Source organism: Phocoena sinus, chromosome 1 (genome assembly GCF_008692025.1).
Source record: "Phocoena sinus isolate mPhoSin1 chromosome 1, mPhoSin1.pri, whole genome shotgun sequence".
NCBI classification, from domain to species: Eukaryota; Metazoa; Chordata; class Mammalia; order Artiodactyla; family Phocoenidae; genus Phocoena; species Phocoena sinus.
The window spans coordinates 20,608,623-20,626,229 of NC_045763.1; the positions used below are offsets into that span (position 1 = coordinate 20,608,623).

Here is a 17,607-nt window from a genome sequence, read left to right on the forward strand (position 1 = left end):
AGCTTGGAATGAAGTTTCTTTGAGGAGTGGGAGGGACACTGAACAACTATGGCGCATACCCAGAGGACCTGGTGGCAGCACTGGACCGACACCACCTATATCAAGCCTTTGAACCGCATGGTAGGTGGTACCTGCCTGACTGCACTGCCCAAGCTGGGCATCCTGGGGCGAGACGGGGCACTGAAGGACCATACTGAGTCCGGAGGGGCAGTGGCTGCACTGATGGGCCCTCTCCTCACCCTTGCCGAAGGCCGCTCACGAGCCCTACCTCCGGCCAGAGGAGCAAGTGCTCATCAACCGCCGAGATATCACTAGCAGTAAGGTAAGGCCGAGGCCGGGCCTGCAGCCTGCTGGGGGGCCTGCAGCAATCCTCACCCCCACAGTGACCCTTGTGCAGCTGTGTCTATGGGGCAACCGGCCCTCAGGATACCTCTGCCCCTTCTGCCTTCTAAATGTCCCAGCTGTGATACCTGCAGTGACCACCCCCGCCATGGTATGTTAGTAACCACCCGGCTGTGCCCCTACAGGAGCCCCTATATAATGACAGCCACTCCCCAGCAGAGACCCCAAAAGAGTCTCCCTTACAATGACCCCTACAAAGACCACCCAGCAGTGACCCGCTTTTAGTGGCCATTTCGGTAGTGACCTCTACATTGAGGCCCCCGTTCCATGATCCCTTCTCAGGCAACTTCTTTCCCAAGAGTGGCCCCCAAGGGTCCCTATTCACTGAGAGCAAACTTCCAGGCAGAGGCCTCCTACGGTGACACCTGCCTGAAGGAAGGTCCCCCGCCCTCTCCCAGGATGCCTGGGACATGCAGGAGTTCATCACTCGCATGTATGTCAAGAAGCTGCTCCGACACCCGGCCTTCCAGCTGCTGCTGGCCATGCTGCTGGTGGTCAACGCCATCACCATTGCTCTCCGCACCAACTCCGTTCTTGGCCAGGTGGGACTCCAGCCTGACCTCTGACCCCACTGATCTAACAGGGGCCTGGGCAAGTCACTTCCCTCTCGGGGCCTCAGGCTCCTCATCTGTTCATGATGGTTGGATTGGATGCTCTTCAAGGGCCTGTCAGTGCTGACTTTCTTAAAGATCAAGGAAGACTTCCTGGTGGGGGGGACCCAGCTTTGAGAAAGGCATTGGATTTGCAGAGGAAGGACAAGAGAAAAATGGTGTGAGCAGAGGCAGGCAAATGGGTGCCTTGTGGGGAAGGGTATCCCATTTTAATCAATAGCCACTAAGTGAGAATCACTCTGTACCAGATACTGCACTCAGTGCCAGGTATGGACACAACAGACCCAGTTCTGTCTCGGATGGACAGACATATCATTCCAAATGCCTGGGTGTCACAGAGTATGTGGAAGCTCAAAGGAGGCATTGACCCTAATCTGGGGGCCAGGGAAGGCTTCCTGGAGAAAAGGACATTTAAGCAGGGAGCAAAGAATGAATAGGAGTTGGCCAGGCAGAGAGAGGTGGAGAAGAGTGTCTTGGGCAGAACAAACAGCATGGAAGTGAGTTCTGTGTGTCCAACTTGAAGTTTGCTATGGCTTGGGTCTTACCCTTGACGTTTTCATTTCTTACAAGGAGTCTACCACATACATGAATTGTGCTATTGAAAATCAGTATTTTTAAAATGTCCAGTGTGGTGACTGATGAGTTCAGAGGGGTGGTCAGCAGCCAGATCACACAGGGTCTTGTTAAAGAGGATGGGTTTTATCCTATGTCATTGGAAAGCCAATGTTTATTTTACTTTACTTTTATTTTTTTAATTGAAGTATAGTTGATTAACAACGTTGAGTTAATTTCTGCTGTACAGCAAAGTGATTCAGTTATACATATATATATACATTCTTTTTTTTTGTTTGCGGTACGCGGGCGTCTCACTGCTGTGGCCTCTCCCGCTGCGGAGCACAGGCTTCGGACGCGCAGGCCCAGCGGCCATGGCTCACGGACCCAGCCGCTCCGCGGCATGTGGGATCTTCCCGGACCGGGGCACGAACCCGCATCCCCTGCATCGGCAGGCGGACTCCCAACCACTGCGCCACCAGGGAAGCCCTATACATTCTTTTTTAATATTCTTTTCCATTGTGGTTTATCATAGGATATTGACTGTGGTTTATCATAGGATATTGTATAGTTCCCTGTGCTATACAGTAGGACTTGTTGTTTATCCAGGAAAGCCAGGTTTTAAAGTATGGCAACATGAGAGACTGGCATCTAGGTGGATGGTTGCCGAAGCTCAAGGAATGGATGAGGTTGCCTGGAGAGAGTGCTGAGTGAGAAGAGGACCAAGACAGAGCTCTCAGGAGAGCCTCCAAGTAGAGGGCAGAAAATAGAGGAGGAGATGCCAAAGGATGCTGAGGAGGAGTGGCCAGAGGAGTGGGAGAAACCCCAGGAGAGCGCATTACCAAGGGAGCAGGCACAGGGTTAGATGTGGCTGGGAGACAAGGCAAGGAAAGGACTCTGAAGCATCCCTTGTTTAGCTCTTGTGACCTTGACACAAGCTGCCTGTGATGTGGTGGAGGCAGAAACCCAATTGCCAAGGTTTGCAGAATGCATAGACTACAGGGCAGATCAAAACCCATCAATGGCTCATGAAATGAGTTCAGAGTGTAGATAGCAGCATTTTGAAGTAGAATGAAATAAAATTAAAAAGAATGAAGTAGAAATTGTAGTGGGGGAGAGGGAGGGAGGGGAGGAGGGAGAGGGAGAGAAAGCATTATGGTGTAAAATGTAAAATATATTTCTTTGAGTCCCAGTCAAAAATGCTAAAATCCCTGATATAGGATATGTGCCCATGAAGGTCAAATCCTAGAGACTTGTGAATGCCAGACTGGTTTTGAACCTCACCCTGCAGGCCATAGGGGGCCATGGAAGCTTTGTGGGTGGAGAAGGCAACTCTGATTTAGCCACAGATGTGCATGACTTGGAGAAGGCAGGGGGACTGTTTAGGAAGCTCTTTGAATAAATAGTAAGGAGAGCCTATTGCCACCAGTGGCCAGCGGGGTAGAGCTGAAGGGAAAGATGAAGGGAAAGAAAGCCCTTCCTTTTTGTAGGCAGATGTCCCTGGCCCATGATGCCCTTTGGGAATTTGGAACAGGCTGGAAGCCCATAAACTTTAGCTCCCATCTGAGTTTCAGAAGCTCTGCCCAGAGAATTCCCTGGTGGTCCAGTGGTTAGGACTCCACGCTTCCACTGCAGGGGGCCTGGGTTCGATCCCTGGTCAGGGAACTAAGATCCCGCATGCTGCGTGGTGTGGCCAAAAAAAAAAAAAAAGAAGAAACTCTGCCCAGCCTCGCATTGGCTGGTGGATGGAGTTGGTGGCAAGGTGTGGGGAGCAAGAGGCTTGAAGCACTGAGTCTGTGGGTCATGGAGGTGAGGAAAGGGAAGAGTCCAGGTGACTTTGGTAACTGCCAGGGTGGAGTTGGGGGCTGGGAGCTGTTCATGTCCCAAACTATAGCAGAGTCACAGCTTAACAGGAGATTGCGTGAACATGAGTTGGGTTTTAAACAGAACTCAAAGTCATGGATCCATCCATCAATCCATCCACCCAGGAACATGTCTTGGACCCGTGAGTAGGGGGATACCCAGGAGTTTGGTCAGGCCTGGCTGGGGGGATTTGGGAGCTGGAGCAGCAGGAGTGGTTGGGACAATCAGAGAAGCAAGGATGGGGCTTGGTGTCCTCCATCTCAAGGGCCAGGTCTTTTCCTCCCAATCCTGGAGTCTGTTCTGCCTTTCTCCACCTCCCTTTTCCTACTCTAGAGGTTAAGAACAAGGGTTTGTAGTCAGACAACAGTCTTTATCATTAACTGTCTGACCTTGGGCACCTCTCTGAGGTTCCCATCAAGTGCAAGATGGAAATTAAACCTATTTCATAGGACGATGGTGATGGTAACATAAAATAATACATTTGTGGTCTTAGCAGGGTGCCTAGCACGTACATGGAAGGGGTGCTCTAAAGGGAGCTAAAAAGATGCTGAGGATGAAGAGCAGTAAGAATCTGGGCTTCCCCTCCCCTGAAGACATGCTCTCTCCCTGCTCTTGCCACCCCCTACTCACCTCTCTGCCCTTCCTTTTCTCTATCTTCCATGTAGAAACACTATGAGTTGTTCTGTACCATAGATGACATTGTGCTGACTATCCTTATCTGTGAACTTCTCCTCGGCTGGTTAAATGGCTTCTGGATTTTCTGGAAGGTGAGATCCTGGGCCCTCCCTGCCATCACATCTATTCCTCCTTAGGGACAGCACCCCACCCCATCCCCATCCCCATCCCCATCCCTGTGCACCTGGCCCTGCAAGGTGCACAGGGTGAGGGGTGTGTGTGCATGTGTGTGCATGTGTGCTCATGCAGAAGGAGAAACTAACTACTTCTGAGATGTCTGTGATGTGGCAGAAAGTAACTTGTACTAGAAGTGCAGCCTCCCGGGGTTCCAGTTCCTGACCCAGCCTTCCCTAGTTCTGCAATCTTGGGCAAACCTTGGTTTCCTTATCAGAGAAATACAGTTGAGAGTATCCACCTTAATTTACAGGATTCAAGAACAGGGGTCAGTAAAGATTTTCTGTAAAGGGTATTGACCTTAAAAATAAAAGTTATTTTACCAGCAAAAAAGGGTTTATCTGGGAATAGCAGAGGAATCGCAAATCAGGACTAGCAAACTACAGCAAAAGCCATAGACTAGTCCAACAAACAATGGAGAGGAACGTTATTTTACAGAGAAAAAGGAGGAAGTTGGGAAGGGTTGTTTTGAACCAAAATCTACTGGTGAAAAGTGAGAGTTCAGGGTGATGATGGTCTCTCATTGGCTGAGTTGCTGGAATAGTTGATTTCTTGCAGGAGATGCAATGTACATCTTTTCCTGTTGGGGCCTGTAATTGATGATTCTTTCTTCCCCTTTGGGATTTTTCTGTTCAAGTCTGTAATTGACAATTCTTCCTGTAATTGACATCTAGTCAATTACATCTCTGCGTGAGAGCTCCCCCTTTTGGCCTCCCAATTCTGTTGTAGTGAGGTTTCCCTTTATTAATTTTCACAAGGGCCAGATAAATATTTTAAGATTTGTGGACCATACAGTCTCTGTTGCAAACACTCACTTCTGCTGTGAGAGCACAAAAGCAGCCATAGACAGTACATAGACAAATGAGCATGGCTATGTTCCAAACCAGTTTTATTTGTGAATACGAAAATTTGAACTTTATGTAATTTTCACATGTCACAAAACATAAAACCAAAAAAAAAAATATATATATATATATATATATATATATAAACCATTCTAAACCTGAGGGTCTTTAAAAAGAGGGGCTGCTGGTCAATTTGGCCCTTGGGCTATAGTTTGCCTACCCCTCTTCTGGAGGGTATCAAAAAGCTGTCTGGGTGGGAACAGATCTTAACATTACTTAAAATGAGACAAAGACTCAATAATTTGTTTCAATAGGACTTATAGAGTTAAGGGATTTATGGAGTCAAGGGATTTATCTTGCCTTTGGGCATGTGCAAGAAGAGGCTTTAAAAAGAAACACCTATCAGATTTTTATACCTTTCATAAAAAGGAATCATCATTTAAATACCTTTACCAGGAAAACCAATTAGAATTACAAGCTTTCCAGGGGTTAGAGGTGTCACTTCATAGAACACAGAATGTAGAACCTAGAACAATATTTCTGAAGTCCAGATCTTTTTTCTTTTTTAATACATTTATTTATTTATTTATTGGCTGTGTTGGGTCTTCGTTGCTGCACACGGGCTTTCTCTAGTTGCTGCGAGCAGGGGCTACTCTTCGTTGCGGTGCACAGGCTTCTCATTGCGGTGGCTCCTCTTGTTGCAGAGCACGGGCTCTAGAGCACAGGCTCAGTAGTTGTGGTGAACAGGCTTCATTGCTCTGCGGCATGTGGGATCTTCCCGGACCAGGGCTCGAACCCGTGTCCCCTGCATTGGCAGGCGGATTCTTAACCACTGTGCCACCAGGGAAGCCCCAGATGTCTTAAAGAATGCTTTGTGAAAACAACAATTGGGAGGATGTTTATTAACAGAAAATAGAATAGGATGGTGCATATTTACATGTCTCCACACTGGAGAGGAGAATAGGTACCATGCTTTTTGTGAACATTTCAATGCACCACTTTTTCAGAACTAGCTCTAGGTTACAGGCAGACATCTGTTGCATGAGAGAGAACATTTCTTCCTTCCTGTAGATGTGAGATTTCTTTTGCTACTGGCCAGGGTTCTTGGCCTCCTTAATTAATAGAAACTGATCAGAGGCCAGACACAAAATTGAGGCAAGGCTTTATTGGGGCCCCTGCTGTAGCAGGTGGGAGAAAGAACAAGTAACAAGTTCCCTTGCCCACTCTCTTCAGAGGGGGGGATGAGCTTGTGGTTTGGGTGGTTTGCCCACCTCTTTGGTGATGTGTGCAAGGGGCATGCACAGTACCCTGCTTTTGATTCCAACCCCCTGCCTTTGCTCCCTGCTCTTCAGAAGTGGCATTTGGACCTTTTGTATCTTTTTGTCCATAATTTGCCCCAGCTGCTCATGCCTGCAGTTATTTTTAGTCCCTTATAGTTTCTTTGTATTTTGTTGCTCCAGGAGTCTTGTATCAGGTGCAGGCACTGCAGCCAAGGGTCCCAGGTCCCAGCCTGTCTCACTTTTAGCAGCAGTTAGGAAGGCCTGCACTTTCAAGGGGCCTGCACTTTCAAAGCTAAGCTCCGTTTCATTAGCACAAGAGAACTGGAGCAAGCCTGAGAATCTTCTGTTCTTCCAAGCCACTCTGCTTGTCCTCTCAAGGGCAAGATTTCTCAGCCTCGGCACAGTTGACATGTTGGCCTGGATAATTCTTTGTTGTCGGGGGACTGTCCTGTGCATTGTTTAGCAGCATTCCTGGCCTCTACCCATTAGATGCCATTAGCACCCTCCTACCTATGACAATTAAGGATGTCCCCAGACATTGCCAGATGTCCTCTGGAAGGCAAAACCACCCTCCAGAACTAATGGCTGAGAACTAATGTCCCAAACCCTAACCTTCATCTGGGGCTAGCCTCCCAGGGCCAAAAGCCAGGGCTTGTTAGAGGCCCTCTGCTGTCTCCTTCCCTACCCCCAGCCCCTCCCCTGGTCCCAGTGTACAAGGACTGCTCCCTGTTGAATGGGTAGATGGAAAGGGAGAATGCAGAGGAGGGAGGAAAGTCTGCAAGTTAATATCTCAAATATTACCCAGGCACGTGGGGATCCCCAGAGTTTTGACCCTAGTGCCCCCTTTTCTGTGGCCCTTGTGTGGCTCCTCCCTCTCCTTACCTCCATAGCCTATTAATTACTATTTCACCACCTAAATATTTCTCAGATTTCTTGCTGCCTCTGCACCTCTGCTATCCCTGTTCTAGCTCTTACCTTGTCTTCTCTCACCAGGATGTTGCTATGGCTTCCTGTGTACCCCACCTGCCATCAAAGTAATTTTCTGAAGGCCCAAGACAAAGTACCCTTAAACTACTCCAGTGGCTCCCTGTTGTTTATAGGATCAGGGCTAAATGCCTCACTGTGCTTAAGGCCTTCCGTGATGTGGCTCCTGCTTGCTTTTGCAGCCTCATCACTCCTGGCTTTACCCTTGGGTATTCCAGCTACATCAAGCTGCTTGTAGTGGCATTCCCCAACACACACTTTCAAGTGCATGCACACACACACACACACACACATACACACTGCTGTTTCTCACCTCATGCCCATGCTGACCCCTAGTCTATAAAATCTCTTTGCCACTTACTCACTTGCTTTCCTCCTACTTACAGCTCAAGACTCTTGCAGATGTTTTCTCTTCCAGGATGTCTTCCTGTCTCTCCCAGGCTAGGTTAGTTGTTGCTCTGTCTCCCTAATGCTTTGTACTCACCTCTCACCTGGAGTTAAAACTTACTGTTTGGGGCTTCCCTGGTGGCGCAGTGGTTGAGAGTCCACCTGCCGATGCAGGGGACAGGGGTTTGTGCCCCGGTCCGGGAAGATCCCACATGCCGCGGAGCGGCTGGGCCCGTGAGCCATGGCGGCTGGGCCTGCGTGTCCAGAGCCTGTGCTCCGCAACGGGAGGCGCCACAACAGTGAGAGGCCCGCGTACCGCAAAAAAAAAAATTACTGTCTATTCACCTCCCTCAAAATAGTCTGTGAGCCAAGCAGGGCGAAATCCTGTATCTTCAGGATATGATTTGAGGTGTGGCATATAGTAGGAGCTTAATACTGAATGGATAGAGGGATGGATCTGTAGACAGGCAGACTTGTGTCTCCTTGTGTATGTTTAGGCACCGACACTTTGAATGTGAAACACAAGGAGGGCTTGTGTTTATTGGACTACCTAATAAATTTAAGAACTTTTTCTCCATTAAAAATCATTTTCTTTTTGAATATTTAATGCAGCTACATAGGGCTTCCCTGGTGGCGCAGTGGTTGAGAGTCTGCCTGCCAATGCAGGGGACATGGGTTCGAGCCCTGGTCTGGGAAGATCCCACATGCCGCGGAGCAACTAGGCCCGTGAGCCACAACTACTGAGCCTGCGCGTCTGGAGCTTGTGCTCCACAACAAAAGAGGCCGCGATAGAGGCCCGCGCACCGCGATGAAGAGTGGCCCCCGCTTGCCACAACTAGAGAAAGCCCTCGCACAGAAACAAAGACCCAACACAGCCATAAATAAATAAATAAATAAAATTAAAAACAAAAAAAAGTTCTCTTAATGCAGCTACATATTGGTCAAAACTGTATTGAGAGACTGTCATATAGAATGAAGTAAGTCAGAAAGAAAAAAACAAATATCATATATTAACACATATATGTGGAATCTAGAAAAATGGTATAAATGAACTTATTTGCAAAGCAGAAATAGAGACACGGACGTAGAGAACGAATGGATACCAAGGGGGGAAGGGGGGTGGTGGGATGGATTGGGAGATTGGGATTGACATATATATATACTACTATGTATAAAACAGATAACTAATGAGAACAGACTGTATGGCACAGGGAACTCTACTCGGTGCTCTGTGGTGACCTAAATGTGAAGGAAATCCGAGGAAGAGGGGATATATGTGTACGTGTGGCTGATTCACTTTGCTGTACAGCAGAAACCAACACAATACTGTAAAGCTACTATACTACAATTAAAAAAAAAAAAAAAAGACTGTACTGAAAGGCACACACAGAATTCTTGTTCCCACTCCTGACCCTTCTTCCCTTTCCCTCACCCCCACCCTCTTCAGATAATCTTCGTTATTTATAATCTCTTGTTTATCCTCCTAGTGTTTATTTTGCAATCATAAGCAAATATGTACATATTTTTAGTCTTCCCTTTCCTAACAGTAGCATACTGTAAACACTGCTCTGCACTTTCCTTTTTGTCGCTTAGTGGATCTTTCTGTATCAGTACATGGAGACCTTTCTCATTATCCTATACTCCACTGAATGTGCAGTAGTTTATTCAACCAGTGTCCCAATTGCTGAACACTTTGGTTATTTTCAGCCTTCTACGAATGCCATTTTGTACTTGTACTAGAGTTTGTGTGGGTCGGATTTCGAGAAGTGGGATCACTGGTCAAAGGTAAATGCGGATTGTTTATTAGAGCAAATTCTCCTCTGTAGTGGTTGTGCTCAAATCTATCATACACACGAGCTTCCTTCCTCCATCCCCATTCTAAAAGAGTTTGTGCCATATTGGACAAAGGGCTTGCAAAATGTGCCTTTCTTCTGCAGTGAGAGTTAGTTCACCTCTGACCTGGCTATTGAAGCACTGTTCCTTAATGTTTTAATCAGTACTTATTTTCATTTTATTATTAATTGTAGTGTGTGTCATACAAAGCTGGAGCATCCAAACACTCTCAGGTCACCTAACTGCAGGGCAAGGCCATTGTCAGCAGCGCAGTAGCCAAGGTGGGCGCTCAGCTTAGGAACTGGCTGTGTATATATGAGAGACTCCACTGTGTGCTTCAGACACTGCACTTGGCTATTGACACATGTATGAGACAGCGAGTGCATGCATGTTTTGTGGCGTGTTTGGGGCGACAGCAGGATGAGTAACAGCAGTGGATGGCAGATGACTGGCCCTGCTTTGAGAGGACCACTGAGTCCCCCATCCTTGGGGTGTACGGAGGGCAGACCCAGGATGAACCCATGGGCTGGGCCTGACAGACCCTGCTGGGGCTGGCCCACCCCCCAGGACGGCTGGAACATCCTCAACTTCCTTATCGTCTTTATCTTGCTCCTGGGGTTCTTCGTTAATGAACTCAGTGCCATCTCTATCACCTACACCCTCAGGTAAGCTGGGAACTCTGAGAAAAGGAGGGACCTGTCTGGACCCTGGGAAAGAGAGGAAGGGGTTGTTACCAGGTGGGGATCAGCTCTGCCTTTCTGGGCTGGTGGGGGGATGGTGAGGAGGAGGGGTCTGGGAAGGGCCGAGGGGCACCCCTGAGAGGCTCTGCCACAGGGCACTTCGTCTGGTGCACCTGTGCATGGCAGTGGAGCCCCTGGCCCGGATCATCCGTGTCATCCTGCAGTCAGTGCCCGACATGGCCAACATCATGGCGCTCATCCTCTTCTTCATGCTGGTCAGTGCCCTCCCCTGCCCCCGGCTACTCCCCTTCCCTGAACAGGCCCCTAGGTCCCTGGGGATACAGGGTGTCTGGAGAAGAGGAGAGGCTATGGGCCTGAAGCCCTGTGACTCCCCTGGCAGCTCATCTGCATGGCCTGTCCCTAAGGCCCTCTGATGAAGTCCGGGCGGGTCTCTGGTCTCTCTGGCAGGTGTTCTCAGTATTCGGGGTCACTCTCTTCGGTGCATTTGTGCCCATGCATTTCCAGAACATGCAGGTTGCCCTGTATACCCTCTTCATCTGCATCACCCAGGATGGCTGGGTGGACATCTACAGTAACTTTCAGTGAGTGCCCATGGGGCTTCCAGGGGAGGTGGGTGGGGCCCAGTCCAGGCAAGCTAGGCAGGGAGGGGCTGGGCTCCCAGGGGCAAAAAACTGACTGGGGAGGGAGACAGGCTCTTGGGTGGGAGTGCGGCTCCAGGGCTTGGGATGAGGATGGCTCAGCAGGAGGGGGATGCCTGGGGCTTTAAACTGGAGAAAAGCAGACTCCCTGGAGCTGAGGGCTGTGGGTTTGTAGTCTACTTGAAGAGTCGTCCCAATGAAACTCCACCCATTCAGGGTCCCACTGCAGGCTATTCAGGGAGATTTCTCCCATTATGCTCAGCAGCTGGGCAGCTAGGCCTTGGGCAAGGGAGCAGGTCTGTGGTTGCATCTAGCGTTCCAAGGCAGCCTCCCAGCCCACACTGGAGCCCACCAAACTGCCTGGACTCCTGAGAACTTAGGGTCTCATTTATTCATTCTGACACCCACTGCCCAGGGTCATTATTGGCCACAGATGGCTGCCTGGGTTCTGTTCTTTACCTCTTTCCCATTACGCCTAAACTCTATTTGTTTCCAGTCCCCTCCAGGGAATGGGTCCCCCTGCCTGATTTTCTTTTTATCTCCTTTGTGTGAGAACAGAAGCCCAGTTGGTAAAGGGGCTTCTGCACTCATTACCCATTATGATGTAGGCAGTAGAAAAATCATGGAGTGTGCATTAAAGGTGGCCTGGGGTTCTGAGTCTGCTCCACCGCACTAGCCACGCAGCCGTCTGAGCCTCCGTTTCCTCATCTGTCAACTGGGGATTATAATACATTATCAACCATGTCATGGATTGCTGTGAGAATTAGTAGAGACTGGCACTGTGTGCACACACACGCATAGCAAGAGAGAGAAAACTATTATTTGGGAAAATATTTTATGGGAGATTTATAATAGGTATTAACAGTGGGTGGGATTTTTTTTCCTGTATATTTTCCTTCTGATCTTTCTATAATGAGCTTGAATGACTTTTTATAATAAGAACGACACGACTAGAGAATATAACCAATAGATTAAACTCGATAATGCTGACGTACAAATCCCCACCTTACAGGGCTGGCTTGGGGACCGCCCACTGTCTGGCAGTACAGCTGGCGCTCAGTAAAGAGCAGCTGCGGGAACAATTAGGAGTAAGGCATTAGAGCTCCACAGCAGCAGTGAGGCAGCGGAAGTCCCAGTGGGCCTTGAGATAATTTCCCCATCTCATAGATGAGGAAACTGAGGCCCAAAGGGCCAGGGAGGTGATAGGGCCCCTGACTGCCATCTCCAGGATGGAGACAAGGGAGTACGCAGTGGAGATTGGGGGCGCCATCTACTTTGCCATCTTCATCACCGTCAGTGCCTTCATTGGCATCAACCTGTTGGTCGTCGTGGTCACCACCAATCTGGAGCAAATGATAAAGGCAGGCGAACAGGGGCAACAGCATCAAATAGCCTTCAGTGAGGTGAGTGAGATGGGGAGGGCAGAGGGGGGTGAGGCAGAGTGTACATGAGTGCCGAATTGAGCATGTGTGTTTGTGCGCGCGCACACTCGAGGGCCTGAAGAAAGCCAAGCCTGAGGTGCGGAGGCAGCATTGCCCACGGCCAACTCACCAACGGGGGCTTCTGAGGAGTGTGGAGTTCCTAGGTGTCTTGTTCTATGGCAACTAAAACCTAAGCAGCTGAGGACCTTAGGGCGTTTAACCAATCTAAGCCTCAATTTCTTCTCCTGTAAAATGAAAATAATTATAGTACTTCATAGGGCTATTATGATAATTTCATGGGTAAACGAACAATACTTGGCACATACTAAGAACTCAATAAATATTAGCTATAGTGTTATTCATTCAGGGGTAGAGCTTCCGAAAGGCTGGAGAGTGTAGGGTGGAGTATTGCTTAAAGTGTTGAGGGGCTGTGGGCTGTGTGACTTGAGAGTAGATAGGGTTTCAGAAGTTTGCTGGGTAGGATTTATCAGGAGTGAAATGGTGGGGGAAGCACTAGGTTTTGAAAAGGGGTGAGAATTTCCAAAAAGGTGAGGGATGGGCTCGCGCATTTCAAGTTAAGCTCCCACAGCAAAGGAGAGAGCCTAAGATTGGTTAGAGCTGAAACAAGGGGCATTAGAACTCTGGTGTCCTGAGACTCATCCTCCCTGAAGCCAAGCAGGAAGGGGCAAGGGGAGGGGGTGCCGGCTGAGCTGTCCTTCCCTCTCCATTTCCCCCTCCCCAGACAGGCAGCGAGGAGGGAAATGGGAATAACGAGCTGCCGCTGGTGCACTGTGTGGTCGCCCGTTTGGAGACATCTGGCGTCCCCCAGGAGCCGTTTATGGGGGGCCTCCCGACGAACCTCTCAGAAAACACATTCGACAACTTCTGCTTGGTGCTCGAGGCAATACAGGAGAACCTGATGCAGTACAAGGAGATCCGAGATGAGCTCAACACGTAGGGCGGGTACTGGGGGTACCCTCGAGTCTCGTGAGTCAGGGCTGAGTGGAGCCTCAGATTCTTCTGGCCTCACGCCCTCACCATTTTTTTCCTTTGCGGTACGCGGGCCTCTCACTGTTGCGGCCTCCCGTTGCGGAGCACAGGCTCCGAACGCGCAGGTTCAGCGGCATGGCTCATGGGCCCAGCCGCTCCGCGGCATGTGGGATCTTCCCGGACCGGGGCACGAACCCGCGTCCCCTGCATCGGCAGGCGGACTCTCAACCACTGCGCCACCAGGGAAGCCCACGCCCTCACCATTTTATCATGCGGACCCTGGGGCCCAGAGAGGTTAAGTGAATTGTCCAGGTTTCCCCAGCCTGTCGGTGAGGGAACTGGAATCCAGACCTCCCGGTTCCTCGCATCTCACAAGAGCCTTAAGCCTCGGCCTGGGTCTCTCTCAGAGTAAAGGGAGAGGGCGAAGGGGGCTGGACACCAGGGAAAAGATGGGAGGGCAGCCTTCCAACCCTCTCCCTCGGAACGCACTCACCTCTCCGCCCTCAGGATAGTGGACGAAGTACGCTCCATCCGCTTCAACCAGGAACAGGAGGAGGAGCTGATGCACAGGCACTTGTCGTGGAGCCCGTCGAGGGCGAGCGGGTTCTCCATAGCCACCCGTGAGATGACTTGCCAGCAAGACTTGATCACTGCGCTCGTCAACAGGGAAAAGGTGCAGCTTCCCTCTCCCACCCAATGGGTACTCAGCTCGCCACGCCACCCAGCTCAGCCTCAACCCCATTAGTCAAGGTCTCTGTCTATTCCAAGATCTGGTCCGCCCCCAAGACTCCCAAGCACCCCAGCAGTCACCGCCAATCTGGTTAGGTTCCAACTTTTCCTTCTTCGGGAGGCCCCGCCCCTCCCCTAGGGCTCCAACCACTGAGCCATCTTGGTCTTCAGCACCGTCAAACCTACCCTTTCTTAGTAAGACTTGAGCGGTTCAGTTCCTGCTTAATGGCAGATACTCAGGCCCACTGGGGGCATAGGACCCCCAGGTCCTGTCTAGGGTGCATAAGAGGAGCAGCCTCTTGAGGGAGGAAGATTCTATGGAGAAAAAGTCACACTTCCACATTATTTAGTTTCTTTCTGCTTCCCACACTATCAGACTGGGAACCTTGTGAAGGTCCACGGCCTGAGCTCCCACAGTCGGAGAGCAGACTCGGCAGGCTAGAGTTAGACGTGAAGGACTTCCTGCCAGGCCTGGATGAACAGCTCTTGAGCTGAAGGAGGGGAGTAAGGGGGCATCTGCCATGTCAGGGTGGGGGCATTGACAAGAAGACCTCTTGGTTTGCAGGTTCAGGAATCCAACACAAATGTACTCCTTAACAAACACAAGTCCAGCCGCTGAGAGGGCAGGACGGGAGCCAATGGGCATGAGCACATACACCCAGCCACTGCATCTTTGGCATCACTAGCATGACTTGGCACGTCCTGGCCTGAACCCATCCTCTCCCTTACCCCTCGGACAGATGCCTGGGGATGGAAGGGGGCAGCATCTCTAGGGCTTGTGCCTGTGAGCCCCAGGTCCAGAGGAGCCGGGATGGAGAAGGATGCTGGATGAGAGTGGGAGCCCTACCACAAGGATGAGCACAGAAGGGGGTGCTGGTCAAGGCAGCCAGGATTTGCCCTAAGGATGGGCATCCCTGGTATCCTGCTAGACCAGAACTAGATGGAGTCTAAGTGGGCCCAAGCACCAAGAGAAGAAAGGTGAGGCCAGTGGGGCCAGGTATCTGTATCAGCAATAAACTTTTGTGTTGGGACCAATGTGTCTGACTGGTGGATCTCCAAACCCTTGAGGCAGCCTTGCCCCTCAAAAGCCTGTTTGTCCAATGGGAGAGTCACTGACTGTCCTCCAGAGCTTCCAGTCTAATGGGAGAGAAAATCCACACCCTGAAAAATTTTGACTTAATGGTAGAGATATAATCCCTGCCCTTAGGGTCCTAAATTCTGGGGGTGAAAATCTGGTCCTCACAGTTCCTCACAGTTGGGAGTGCCTCTCTTATGAAGGAGACTCCCTACCCTCTCTCTGTGTCTGAAGGTGTAGGAGACTGGTCCTCATTCTGGGGAGTTCTAGTCTGATGGGGTCACCATCGACCAAGTCATGCAGGTACAGGAAGCTCTATCCTGGATCAATGGAGAATGGCTGGGCAAAGTGTGGGTCCTGGCAGGCTCTCTGGGGAAGAAGAGCACTGAAGCTTCCTGGAAGGCATCAGGAGGAATTTGAGGGTCAGGCGAATGAAGTCCGGTGGAGAACTTGGGACCTGTGAGACCTCTTTGGGAGCTTCATACCAAAGACCATCGAGAGCCACAGCAGGTCCTGAGCTAGGCAATGCAGAGTCTGAGAAAGCTGTGGCAGTCGTGGGCACTATGAAGAGCTGCCTCGGGGGATTCTCATCCTTGGGCAAATCACTGGGCCTCATCTTCCCCATCTGTGCAATCGGGAGAGGATAAGATTGAGCACCAGCTCTAAAATCAAACGGCCAGCACTCAGCCCCAGAGCTGGGAGGCTGATGAGATCAGCTGTACGGCTGAGACTCAGGTTCCCTGATGTTGTGTGAAGGGAAGGCTGGAAGAGATGCTGTGTGAGAGTTCTGCCCAGCTGTTCAGCAAAGACTGACAACTAGGGGCCTTGGGGATATTCACCAGTTGGAATGGGAATCCCCAGAGGCCCACTGATTGCAGGTGATGGGAAACTCTACCCTTCATCCCCTCCCACTGGCATTGCTTCCAGCCCTGAAAAGCCCCCTGGGGCCTGCTGGGAAGGAGTCTGGACAACTGGGGCAGGGGTGGTGCGCTCAGCAGGCAGGTGAGAGGTGGCACCCCAGCAGTGCTTCACTGTCTTGGAGTGCTATCTGCTCCCCTGTTTGGGCCAAGACTCCAGGACCATCAACCAGCAGAACGATAGGCAGCCAGTGGCTTTTGCTGCTTCTGCTGCAATTTATTGGGAATGGAGCCCTCAATCTGCCTGGTGAGTAGCCGCATACACCCTTTCCATCCATCCTTCTCTGGGGGCTCTCACAGCCTTCTTCTGGCTCACCAGGGAGGGGAAGAAGGTGGTGGAAGATCAAGTAGTATCCCCAGGAAGATCTCATGTGAGCACAGCCATTCCCCAACCCACCCCTAAATTGTCTGAAAGGCTTGGGGCACCAATGAGCTCGGGGGAAGGAACATGATGGGATGACCAAAGAGCTTCTGGCTTTGCCCATCCATCCTCATCCAAGATGCTATATTTGTCTGTCTATTCCCTCCATTCTGTCTGTCATCTCAGCTGTCTCCCCTTTTCTGTCTGTCCTTTCCATCTGGGCTGGGCCAATAGCTTGGGGTTTCAGTAGGCTAGTTCCCTCTCAATCTGGCCCAGAACTGAGGGCCCAGGGGCTTGGACCCCTGCTGCCCTCCCCTGCCCTACTCCATCAAAGATCAGCCGCCACCCCCAATGCCTCACTGAGCCCGATGGAGGAGTGCAGCCCTGGATCCTGAGCTCCTAGGACGATATAGGGGAAGATATTGGGAGGTGGCAGGAAATTGCATGTCTTAGCAATCCCATGAGTCATGACTTTTTCCAAGGCCAGGAGTATCCTTGGCAAAACACCCAGGAAGCAGATAGCAGTTTTGGTGAGAGGCACAGAAGGGGATAATTATTATCAATAGCAGTTTCTACTTATTGAGCACCTACTGTATGCTAGGCACTGTGCTAAGTGCTTCACATGCATTATCTCATTTAATCCTCATGACCACCAGTGAGGTAGGTATTGTTTTCACTCCTGTCTTACAGTTAAGGAAACCTAGACTCAGAGACATAAAGTGATTTGTCCCCTCATCAGAGCTGGGAGTCTGTCCCAGGTCTGAATTTAGAGTTCAGGCCACATTCCATTGCTTCTCAAAGGAGCTGCTGTCGGCAGGAAACTTCAATATCATATAAATGTCAATTCTTACCAAATCTTTAATTGTGACACACTTCCAATCAAAATCCTAACAGGGTTTTTTGTAGAAGTTGATACGCGGATTCTAATACACATAAGGGAGAACAAAAGGCCAGCAATAGCCAAGATAACTTTGAAGAGCAAGATGGGAGACTCACTCTACCAGATACTAAGACTTACATTAAAGTAAGATCATGTGGTGGTGTTGCAACAATAGACAAGCAAACCAATGGAATAAAAGAGCAGGGAAATCAGTCTGGATGCATAATAACAGGTAGCATGACAAATTGATCAGTGGGAAAAGGATGGATTTTTCCATAAGGGGGCAGGG

The 17,607-nt window shown here is 50.1% G+C and overlaps 1 protein-coding gene across 1 annotated transcript; it reads left to right on the forward strand.

The window, feature by feature from the left end:
* The first annotated feature begins 48 nt into the window (after positions 1-48).
* On the forward strand, positions 49-14,704 carry CATSPER4 (cation channel sperm associated 4). The gene is made up of 11 exons (XM_032614685.1): positions 49-141; positions 251-322; positions 801-944; positions 4,094-4,195; positions 10,174-10,271; positions 10,441-10,561; positions 10,755-10,888; positions 12,174-12,348; positions 13,109-13,320; positions 13,864-14,029; positions 14,651-14,704. The coding sequence occupies exons 1-11, from the start codon at positions 49-51 to the stop codon at positions 14,702-14,704; spliced, it is 1,371 nt and encodes a 456-aa protein (XP_032470576.1).
* The last annotated feature ends 2,903 nt before the right edge of the window (positions 14,705-17,607 follow it).